An 11645-nucleotide genomic window follows, 5' to 3' on the forward strand; every position below is an offset into this window, starting at 1 on the left:
TTTGCTTAATTTTTACAGATGGATTACACACATCACCTGCAATATCTTGTGGAGTCTGGTACCTGATCTATAATCCAATTTGCTCAGGCAAATTTTTTATTCATCATTGAACTTGAGTTCTACAGAGTGAATTACAAAAGCCAGTGCTTAGCTTATCACGGTACACTAACTGTTAGTCAGTGGAGTGGATGAGCCAAAAACCAAAGTAGATTTATAGAGCTGTTGTATTACTGGCTTCAGCAGCTGTAGACCAGGGCTGAATTTCCTCCCAAATCTAAAGGGAAAAAGTGCAACGCTCACACAAGAACGACAAAGCTAGAAAAGGCTTCTTTCCTCCCAACGCAAGTGCTCTGTAATAATTATTACAGAACTGCAGTTTTCATTATACAATTCTTGAAAATACTCAATGCGTAACTTAAAAATACGGCACAACTGTGATCACCTTATTCAAACATGATGCTTTAATTACTGCATAGCTCTTTTCTGAATTTTACAAAACCCTAGTTCCTTGAAGATTTCAACTGCTTTTCTTAGGGAGGCTGAAAAAAGTATTGGTTGCAATCTTTGGAAATTCCCATGCTCCTGTAGCCTGGTCTTCTCCCTGTGGCATTACTAACGATTGCACAGAACTGTGTGCCTGGAAACTTTCTGAAAATGCTAAAAAGTTTAGGAGGACTGAAAAAAATGCACCAGTTTCAGTAGACTGATAAAGAGTAGTGCAATCTTAAATATTAGTTCACCACTTTTGAGTTTTTGTATACATTTACATGAGCTGTGATAAAAACTGAACAGAAAAAAAGAATAATTCAAAGGGAGACAGATTCTATCATCCTGACACCTAGCTATTATTGTTAATGCTATACTTAAACTAGATTTTTTAAATTATCAAAACCAATTTTATGGGAGAGATAACCACTGGTAGAGAAAAGAATGAGCATGCCATGAAGAACATGCTTTTGATTTAAACAATCACTTAAGACCTCTGTTAAAGTGAAAATCCAGAGTTAGGGACCATCCCTACTACACTCCACATTTTGTTGACTGTCTTCTCTCCTTTCCCAATAAAATTTCCACAGCAACTCTGGCATTAACAACAGAAAGGTTCATGAAGTACTTTCAGCCATCCTTCCTTGCACAAAAGCAGAAGGGAATAAAGGTAGGAGCCAGCAACATCCAATCTAGTAAACCTGTGCAAATTATTCATGAACTTCATTATTACTGGATTTTTTTCAATAATTCTTGGTTCCATGCTTACCTAATCACGGGGAACATCTAATTTAAAATAAATCAGAGTAGGCTGCCAGCTCATAAATCTTAAAAGCACCTACCCGACATCCCTTACTGCTTAAGTCAAACCTAATCCTTTTCTAACCTAAACATGACTCACAAATGCCAGTAAACTCACCTGTTTCTGTGCCCATCTTTTACTTGCAACTGACTTTATTCTTTCTCCACCTGTTCTGTGCCCATGATCTTATTCCATGATTCTTATTCTGGATAACTCCATGCATTATCCAGCTCCTTAAACAGGAGCTGGACGAATGTCTTAATCATTTGTGCAGGGCTTTCCTGAATTACCATTTTTTGCCACCAAACCTTATAGTTGCGAAGGGCAGGAAGGGCTCAGCTTCCTGAGGATGTGTAATTGCAATTGAAGTTTTTTTCTGGATTTCACCAAGCAAGATTACACGTAACCAAAAAGTAACCATACACTGACTACAAGGAAGACTCCAGCAAAACGGCAGAGTCTGAAAGGGAGTAACTAACGTAAATGTTCCTGGCAGGCACCGAGAGAAGGAGGTTTTACCTTAGGAACCTATTTATTGATTAAAAAAACAAGCTGGAAAAAACCAGTAAATCTTTCCCTTTTCATATTGTTTCCTCACAAAATCTGTACCAACAGTCTAGATCTTATTCTCTACAGTAATTTTCTTTTTGAAAAGGCAGTGATTCTGGACTTGAGCTTTGGGGTGGTCTTTTTTTGGTAATTATTATTTTACAAACAGCAAAGCGGCATTCTGAATAGCCTGTCACTCGGCAGAATTTTTAAAAATGCGTGCCATAAACCAAAACAATCGCTACACAACAGGACTGCCTAAAGATACTAGAGAAATAAGTTAGCCTCTCTGTATACATATTCAATATAGCAATAAAAACCCTGTAGTTCTGAGCCTTTCTCTGCTTTTTCCTATATGGCAGTAATTTTGCAGAGAAAAACATGCAGATTCCTGTAAACACCTTCTAATTGCTGAATAAAGGGAGAGTGGAAATGTTCCCACTTTTTTCCTACAGTCTGTCTTTCCCTGTACTTAAAGTTCTTCTCCACTTTCATACTGGATAAATGTGCCTATGGTTTCGGTAGGCAGCGGAAGAAATACTCTACATCATCTGAGCTGTTTGTTCCACTTGGATCCAGACCCCTCCGTACACTTTTTCCTAAATGGAATTATTATGTGGCTCAAAGCATTATTAGTTGGCTGCTGCAATTTCAAACACTGCTAAAAAGTGCTACTTTATCATTACATTCTTACGTTCAACGCTTGCGGCTCAGAATTTGCCTGCAAATAGCTTTCAGGCATATAATAATCACTGTTAAAAATATTCACTTTTGCCTTCAGAGTACAGAAAGCCAGCACTGATCATGTATCCCCTGTAAGCAGAAGAAAGTTGCGTGGTCCAGGAAGCTGTCAGAGCTGACAAAATTGGTTTCAGCTGTACGGCTGAAGAACTTGGCATCGGTTATTTATGTCGAGCTGTGCACAACTGTAACGGCTTCAGATCTGCACGACTTCTGGAAATCTAACTTTGCTCGTTAAGAATCACCTTGCCCGGCGTTTCTTTGTACTTTCGTAATTCCGCACTCTGACAAAAGTCTTCCTTCTTGGAGGCTTCTCACAGCTTGCTCACCTGTACCCGTACGCTTCTCTCGCTGATGACAGCCTTCCGCCTCCTAGCTCGGCTAACGATCTCCGCGAGACCCATCCTTCCCTGCGCCTCGACGCAGTCCACCGCCGGCACGGGCTGGCCGGGCGAGCCTCGCCCGCCGGGAACGTCAGCTTTCAAACCAGCCGGCCAGATTTCGTACCGTCTTGATTTGGTTGCCGGCTGCCCTGACGGCCTCGCAAACCTTGCAGAAATGCTCGTCCCAGAACGAGGTGACGTGGACTTCGTACTTCTTCCTCCAGGCGAAGTACCTCCTGTAGCTGGGTTTGTTTTTATCGAGGAACTTCAGGTAGGCGGCCAGCAGCCGGGGGCTGGGGAAGTCGTCGACGTGGATGAAGGAGTCGGGGGGGATGAAGCGCTCGTAGTTGGCCCTGCGGGGCCCGAGGACGACGGGCACGGCGCCGGCGGCGAAGGCGTTTCTCCAGAGCTTCTCCGTGATGTAGTCGGTGTGCTGGGAGTTCTCGAAGGCCAGGTAGAACTTGTAGGCCGAGACGGTCTCCACCACGCCGCCCTCGGCCAGCGCCAGCCCCCGCGCCCCGTACACGTCGACGGCCAGGTGCTCCTTCAGCTGGCGGTAGTAGCGCACCCGGGCGTGCTCCTCGTTCCAGTTGCTGACCACCCAGGCCACCAGCCGCGTCTTGCGGGGCAGGACGAAGGGCCGGGGCGCCGGCGGGGCGTAGAGGCGCCCGTAGGGCACGAAGACGTCCGAGTCCCGCCGGTAGGACATGGTCCAGTTGAAGAGGCCGGCCAGCCCCCGCAGGCCGGGCGAGTGCGAGGGCGACTCGAAGTTCATCCACACCCAGAGCTGCCGCGCCGGCCGCGGCGGGGGCCCGCGGGGCAGCCCCTGGGCGCCGTGCAGCACCAGGTCGCGGTGGTGGAAGAGGACGGCCTGCGCCTCGCCGTAGCGGCTGCGGTCGGCGCTGAGGCGGCAGCCCGTGATGTTGTAGCGCCGCCGGCAGTCGGCCATGCGCCGCGGCCGCCCGAAGGGCTCCCACCACAGCAGCACGTTCACCTCGCCGCCCGCCCCGGCCCGCGCCGCCGCCGCCGCCTCCGGCTTCTCCGGCTTCTCCGGCTCCGGCTTCTCCGGCTCCGGCAGGCAGGCGTAGAGGGCGAGGGCGGCGGCGGCGCCCAGCAGCCCGGCCGCCAGCGCCCACCGCCGCCCGCGCAGCCGCCGGCGCCACCGCCGCGGGCAACCGGGCCGCCCGGCGGGGCGGCGGCGCGGGGCCGGCTCCATCCAGGCCGCCCGCCGCCGCTCTGCCCTCGGCGGCCGCCGCGGGGCAGCCGCGGGGCCGGGGCCGCCCAGCGCATGCTGCGGCTGGGGCTGCGGCCGGGGCGGCCGCCGCCGCCGCCGCCTCCTCTCAGCCCCCACTCCCCGCCCCGGCGGCGGGGCGGTGCCGGTGGCGGTGCCGCTGGACCGCCGCCGGGGAGCGCGGCCCCCCAGGCCCCCCCTCCCGCCCCGGCAGGGCTCCGGGGCCTCCTCGCCTCCCCTGCGGGCGGCAGGTGCCGCGACGGCAGCCCCGGGGGTGGCTGAGGTCCTGCGGGACGCAAACAGGTTCAAGCACCTCTGGAAGGATGAACGACTTGGGACACAAGAAGAGACATTAAAGAAGAGGGGTGGTTTGGCCCTTTTAAAACTCTCTTTAGAGCTACCTATGTGTACATGGAAGGTTTTAAATCTCACAGCTAGTTAAAAGCTACAAAACCTTACGGTTACCAGAAAATTACTTTTTCCAACTCTGTTACACGCAGCTGCTGTGGAAAAGTGTCTCAGGCAGGCTCGAAACTTTTTTCCCCCAAGTCATCTGCTTCAGGGAACTAAGAGATCATTGATTCACGCAGTTCAGAGACTGTTTGTACAGAACTGAAGAGTTTCCAGCTCCAACACTACGCATTTTCATACCCAACAGCTACAGATCCAAGGTCCTCTCATACAGGTCTCCTGAAGGCAGCGGAGCTACACCAGGCATAAATTCTCACTGACCGCTTGGATTGCAGCATAGCTTTTACATACCGCATAGGTCAAGGCACTGTGACTTGTCTCTGTGTTAGTAAAAAAAGTGATTCAAGCCTGTTTACGCCCCAAGATAAAGAACAGTTGTGTGTGAGGTTGGCGTTAGGTTAGTAACCAGGTCGTGTGCATCCATAAATTACTAATCGCACACAAAAGCGCTTGCAGACTTCCGTTGTCCACGTTGTAAGCACTCATAAAATATAGGCCAACAGCTGTGGTTATAGTCGGTATCTTACTGCCTCTGCTCCAACGTACGGCGTTGGTTGGAAGGGATCTCGGGGGGTCACTAATCCACCCTCCCACTCAGAGGAGCACCACTGCCAGCACTAGCCACCGTCCTTACCTAGGTGCTGGCAGGACTAGCACCCAGGTGTTGAAAATATTCAAGGAGAGAGACTCTACAACACCTCTGGCAGCCTGTCCCTGTGCTGTGCCACCCTCCCAGAGAAGAAGTTTTTCCTAATGTCCAACCCTGAACCTCACAACCTGGAATTTGTGGCTGTTGTCCCTTGTTACATCCAAAGAGACTGGCTCTGCCATTTTCATAACCTTCAGATAGTTGCTGGGTCCCATTAAATCATCCCATCACCTCTTCTTCACATGACTAAACAAGACCACCTCCTTTAACCTCTCCTCTTAGCTTGTGTGCTGTAGGGTCTCTCATCATCTTGGTAGCCTTCCACCGGACCGTGTTCTCAACACCCTTCTTGAACTAGGAGCCTGGAAACTGGAGACAGTGTTCCAGATGCTGCTTCACCAGTGGGGGATAATTACTTTCCTCAATCTGCTGGACGTACTTCTGATGTTGCCCAGCACGTGGCTTGCTTTATTTTTGAGAAGTCACGTTCAGCTTGATGTTCGTGTAGCCCCCAGGTCCTTTCCAGCATGGTTGTTTATCAGCCAGCCAGTTCCCAGCCTGTACCAGTGCACGGGAGTTTTCTGCTCCACATGCGGAACTTGCTCTTTCTCCTTGCTGAACTTCCCAAGGTTTCTGTTGGCTCACTCCACGTTTCTCAAGGCCTCTCTGAATTGAAGTTGTACAAGCCAAGATGTCAACCCTGCTTTCTAATTTAGTATTGTCTGCAAAATAGTGTGCTAGCCAACAGTAGCAAAAAAATCTCTTAGTGCAATAAACTTCAGACCTATCTTGACAAATAACACTGATTTTAATCACAAAATGGGAAACTGGGAAAATTATTTTACCGCAGTAGAAAACTGCAAACAAATGTAGAAATACAATGCTAAGGGAGAGTCAAATCCTCTGAGGGCACGAGCTGCACTTAGAATCAATCCAGAACCCACCCAGTACAATGAACACTACCTCAAACAAGCACAATCCCTAGTCTGCCTTAATTAAGGATTCAAAGTGGTCCAAAAGCTCTACTGTTAGTAATTTTACCCATTTCTACAGATAATGTGAGAGATTTGGGACCCATGAAAGTCAGTGGGAGAGCTCAATTGACTTCTGTAGAATTCTGATTCACTCAATAAATTTGATCATTATCAGCTGCAATGGCAGTTCTTATTTTCCTTCAGGAACTTAAGTTTCAGCATTGATATATGACTTCGGAGGAGTCTTTGTCTAGTCAAGTTCTCATTTCCATTGCTTGAAGATTTGGTGCTAAGCCATTCCAATTCCAAAGCTTAGCCAATTACATTGATGATGCCAGGCCTAATCCTGCAAACGGTAAAGTCAACAAAAATATTGGCATTAACTCAGGGTTTATGAAATGTTTCAGGACAACTCAACATGGAAGTCTTTATAAGCCGAGTAGTGAAAAATTTGAAAAAAAAAAAAAAAAAAAAAATGCTTTCCTTCTGAAGATTAACAGCAAGAGTTGGCTAGTTACTTTTGATTTTTTGCAGTCCCACAGTGAAACTTCAGCATGATGTTCAGCTGCAGTGCAATCGCATCCATTTTAAGGCTATTGTCATATGGGAACAAATCTGTCAAATTATTTAGCATGAGATCAAAATGAGACTTCCTATATTCATCAACTCACCTAGAGCTAAAGCTCTACACTGCATATTGAAGAAAGCTATTACTGAAATCCACAGTAAGTTCCAACAGTATATACAGCATGGAAATCCAGTATTATAACATTTCCTATTTGTCCTATTATGGCAAATAAGAATTAGGTAAGTTCAGATGAGAGGACAGTAGCCTAAAATGTTTCTATGAGTAATACTGTCACCGTAAGTTCCTTTCCATGTTACACCCACCTCTGTGGAGACTAAATACATGTTTACATTTACATGTTGTGAGGGGTCCACTAGTTCAAAAGTCTTTATAGAATTTGTATCTACAGCATGATGAAACCCATTTTCAAGGCATATTTTAGAATTTTTACAAATTACAGATGCATTTATTTTGCTATCACCATGTGCTCTTCAAACTCCTCACAATGTGGGAGTTAGCACAGAAATATATTTTAGTTAGATGTTGATCATAGTCACTTCAGAAAGTAACAATAGGTGTGTCTTCAGCTAAGAGCCTAGCAGCCTCCTAGAAATTTTGGTGTAGTAAACTTACAAGCAAGATGTGGTGTGTTGCTGTAGAGTGAGGGATGCAGGGAGTGACCTCACTGTCAGGACCAGGGTTAGGAGTCAGGTGTCCTCAGACATGTGTGTAGGCGAGGGATTTCTCTCTCCTTTTTAACATCTCATTTCTCTTCATGAGAAGAAACACCAGCCTGGCAGTAACCCACATCAGCTCTAGTTTGCCTCATTTCTGCCGTAAGACACAGCGCGTCAGTGGCTCGATCGTGATCAGCTACTCTGTGCTGGGAAAAACTCCACAGACATCACTAGGAAGTACAACATGATTAAGGTTGAGTAGTGTTACCAGATGCCTGCAGACCTTCCAGTGGGAACACACCTGGTTTTGTCTGCTTTGGAGGTAAACCATCCCAGGAGATAGCTCCATGGACCAAGGACCACACAGACTTCTTGGTACTGTATATGCACATTGGGGAACTGTGGTTTAACTGCTCTGTGGAAGCCACAGTAAGCTCCACTACTGCTGATGGTCAGGAATTTAAAATAAAATGCTGGCTTCTAGTAACGAAGCTGTTGCAAAATAAAAAATATTTTGCTTATTCGAAGGTTAATTGTTTGCCGTTTCTAACAGCAGTAAATGTTTTCGCCTAGAGCTTCCCAGCTGGCTTCCTCTTCTACTCTGACTCACTCTGTTTTGTCACACTTGAGAAGTATTTAAGCCTAGAAAAGTCTTTGAAGTTATTTGTTATTTGAAGTTATTGCAACTGACTTGCAAACACAGTTTAAAAGTACTGCAAGATGTGGTTGTATTTTCAGCCACAGCTATCAAACCAGACATCCTGTCAACCAGGGAAACCCTGTGGAGTTTTTTATCCTAAGAAAACGTGATCTGCTTCAAAGAGTAGCAGGATGCTATCTGGTACCAAAATGACACTAAGAATGACTTTGAAATCTCTTCTTCATAAATAGTCCCCATGGTTTCAACGCAAGTTTTTGCTAAGTAAAAACCTAAATCCTGTATGAAAAAGAGTGATAAAAGTTCTGTTCTGTTCTGTATAAATGGCATGCTGTATTTTAGCGCAAAGTTTAAATGACTGTAATTCGATTACCTAGTGTTTCATATTCAGGATTATGATCTTTCCGCTTGGAAGTTTAAAATTCTGAAATATGATGAGAGATAGAAGATTCAGTTGAAAGTTGATGCCTGCCTTGTTGGATGAACAGCTTCTGGACAGACAAGCCCACGTTATTGCACATGTAGCAAATACTATGTTAAAATATTCTGCCTGGCTACATTTCTGCTTGTGACTGTGAGCAGTGTTGGATTAAAACTATGTAAAGCTGACATTTCCAGGTCAAGGCACAGGCACGAACAAATGTGCTGTGCACACTGTGGATGGAGGATCCTGTCCCAGAATGATGTTCCACCTTCCATTGCAGCATACATCTTTGTTGTTCACCACTGTAGACCAGAGCCAAAATCACACGATCCTCTGACACTTTGACATGTGCGTGTGTACCAGCAAGTCCAAATTTGGCTCTGGGGGTATTTGTTAGCAGTTATCATGGATTTCAATCTTCCTTGGTTTTTTGGAGCACTGGACAGCATCTTACACAGCAACAGTGGCAGGGGCAGTGATGTGCAACCAGCTCTGATGCTCTCATTTTACCCAGTGAGCATCCCCCAGGCCAGAGGGCAAGGGTTTGTGCCAGAGCTTTTCTTCAGGCATCTTTGAACCTCAAGCATCAAGGTGACATTTCAGCCCAGGAGACAAGACTAGCTCTAGTTTGAGGTAAATCTCCTAAATCACATATAATCTAGTTATGGGGCTCTCAATACCAATGGATTTAATAATCTGACCCCCTCTTATTGTGCTTCATCGCTTTATAACGTAGGCGTAGCCTTTGAAAGATGTCAGCGTTTGAAAACTGTTATTAATACATGGAAGCAATGATAACATTTGTCTTTTAAAACAGTACTGTTTAGTTTGGAAATGAAATAATATAAAAAAGCTAAGAGAAAAGGGTAGCTGAACAGTTAAGACAGTAAAAAAAATCACTACAATAAAATGTGAGCACAGTTAAATTACCCAAAACCCCACTTAATGAAATATTATAAATATGATAGTAATATTAATAACATTACTATAATATTATGCAATTTTATTATATTTAAACAAATTCCTTAGATTTATTAAAATGAAAGATAAGACACATAAAAAGGTCAGGAACATGAATATATCAGACTAGCTAAGAATTATCCAAGCCTCATAACTGAAATAAAATATTCAGTAGAAAAGATCTAAAAGACATTTCTCCGTTGTACAAGGTTGCACAAAAAGGAAGAGGGAGCAAAGGCACAAATGAGATTCACAAATCTGCCTTTGTTGCACAAAAACTGAGCTAGTGCACAAATCCAGGATAGACCCAGAAAGTCTTTTCACTTGGAAAATTTTAAAACAAGATCATGAAAAAAAAATACTAAGAATGAGAAAGCAGGGGGATGGGCATAGAATGAAAATGAAGCAAGGAGCAGAAGTGAAATACAACAAGCTTAATCAAAGCATCTATCTGAAAACCCAGTGTTTTTCAAACATTATTGTGTGGTTCATGATCAAATTCGCATCTAAAAAGTGAGAATAATGTTTTCAAAAGCAGCTACTCCTCTAGTGCCTCAGGTGCAATTTTCAGTGCCAATAATTTTTTTTGTTTGTTTAGCAGTCAAATAGAAATGCTGAAAAGAGTTGGTTTGGAGCCAGCTAAGGGTATTTTTTTCCCCTTCTCACTAATATAAAAATAACAACAAAGTTTTAGTGTTAGAGAGGAGTTCCAGACAATCAATAAAACAAACATCCCATTTCATTCATAGATAACTGTAAAAAAAAGCAAAGGAAAACAAAATCTAGCTTCACAAAGTTGTCACTAAGACTCTTCCTTTTTAACAATATTCAGTGTGGTTTAGATACTTCCTTAGCATCTGAGAGCCCCAGAAACAAATCCCATCTCCACCTCTTAGGATCACATTCTAGGAAAGATGTGAATTATCAGTCTGAGATAAAACTGGAAATAAGGAATTCTTCAATTCTGATTTTAAGTTATCCATCAGTCCTAGTTAATTTTTTTCACTGTACAATACAATCCCCTCCTTTAAAAAGAGAGTAATGCTTGTCTGTCCCACAAATGTGCTGGAGGGATGTCTGGGAAGAATTCTGGCATTGAAAACTGTAGAGTAAGTGCTAAGTATTATTAATTTGGAAAAGAACGTGCTACAATTGCTCTAGAAATAAGGCAAAGACTGATCATTAAGTTGGATTGTTAAACATGAAGACAGGAAATATCCTGCCTACCAACCTGGTCCACCACCTCCTCACTTGATTGTGGGTTGTCATCTCCCTCCCCTGTCACTCCTTACAGTTCTCCAGGTTCATCAGGCAAATGATCACTACTATGTGTTTCTTGTGTTATCACAGCACTTAGGAAACAATCATGGATCCTTCTAGATATGGTACAAACACGGCTGTGGCACTACCTCTTGAGGTGAATCTCATCTCATCCTAGCAGTTCTTAGTTCTCAAAGAGGGGACATCACATAGTCATAAAAGCCAACTTCCCAATTTCAGCACCAGCTGTGCAAACAATAGTTGACCATCAATTCCTCAAGCCCTACTCCCTCACCAGTAGGATTGAGGAGAAACCACCCAGGCACCTATGTCTTTGACTTGCCCCACAGCAATGTAGTCATGCTTGATATGCTCCACGTCTCCCCTGGCAGTATATTTGGTGTCCACGTGGAAGAGCAGCAGGGAGTAAAAGTCCGAGGCCCAGACAAGACTCAGCACATGGTCCCAGATCTCAGCACCCCAACAAACCTCCCCAGACAGCATGCTGGGGCAGCAAATGGGAGCTTCCACCTCCCGCAGCAGGGAGTCTCCAACTACTCTCACTGTTTACTTCCTCCTGCATGGTTCAGGCTCAGCCAGCTCAGATGCTTTGCTGGAGAGAGCTTCCAGGCCCTGGTCTGCTACCAGAGCACTGAAGCTATTCTGTAGCTGCAAATTTCACTCCTGTCCCTGGACCTCTTCAAATCATCCATGACCTTGCAAAGCTATCTTTTGTTCTGGTTTTATGCAGTACCTAGAAGGATCCACATTTGTTTCCTAAGTGGTGTTATAATACAAAACAAACTAACGAT

General features: G+C 45.0%; 1 protein-coding gene across 1 annotated transcript; it reads right to left on the bottom strand.

Annotated features, from left to right (window-relative positions):
• Positions 1-1835: 1835 nt before the first annotated feature.
• Positions 1836-4192, bottom strand: FUT4 (fucosyltransferase 4). The gene has a single exon (XM_049823561.1). The coding sequence runs from the start codon at positions 4175-4177 to the stop codon at positions 3053-3055; it is 1125 nt and encodes a 374-aa protein (XP_049679518.1). The 5' UTR covers positions 4178-4192; the 3' UTR covers positions 1836-3052.
• Between the last annotated feature and the right edge of the window lie 7453 nt (positions 4193-11645).

The sequence above is a fragment of the Accipiter gentilis genome, chromosome 19, assembly GCF_929443795.1.
Source record: "Accipiter gentilis chromosome 19, bAccGen1.1, whole genome shotgun sequence".
In the NCBI taxonomy this organism is placed as follows: domain Eukaryota; kingdom Metazoa; phylum Chordata; class Aves; order Accipitriformes; family Accipitridae; genus Astur; species Astur gentilis.

Coding starts and splice junctions, on each gene's coding strand:
- FUT4 (XM_049823561.1), bottom strand. CDS start 4,177: ATGGAGCCGGCCCCGCGCCGCCGCCCCGCCGGGCGGCCCGGTTGCCCG.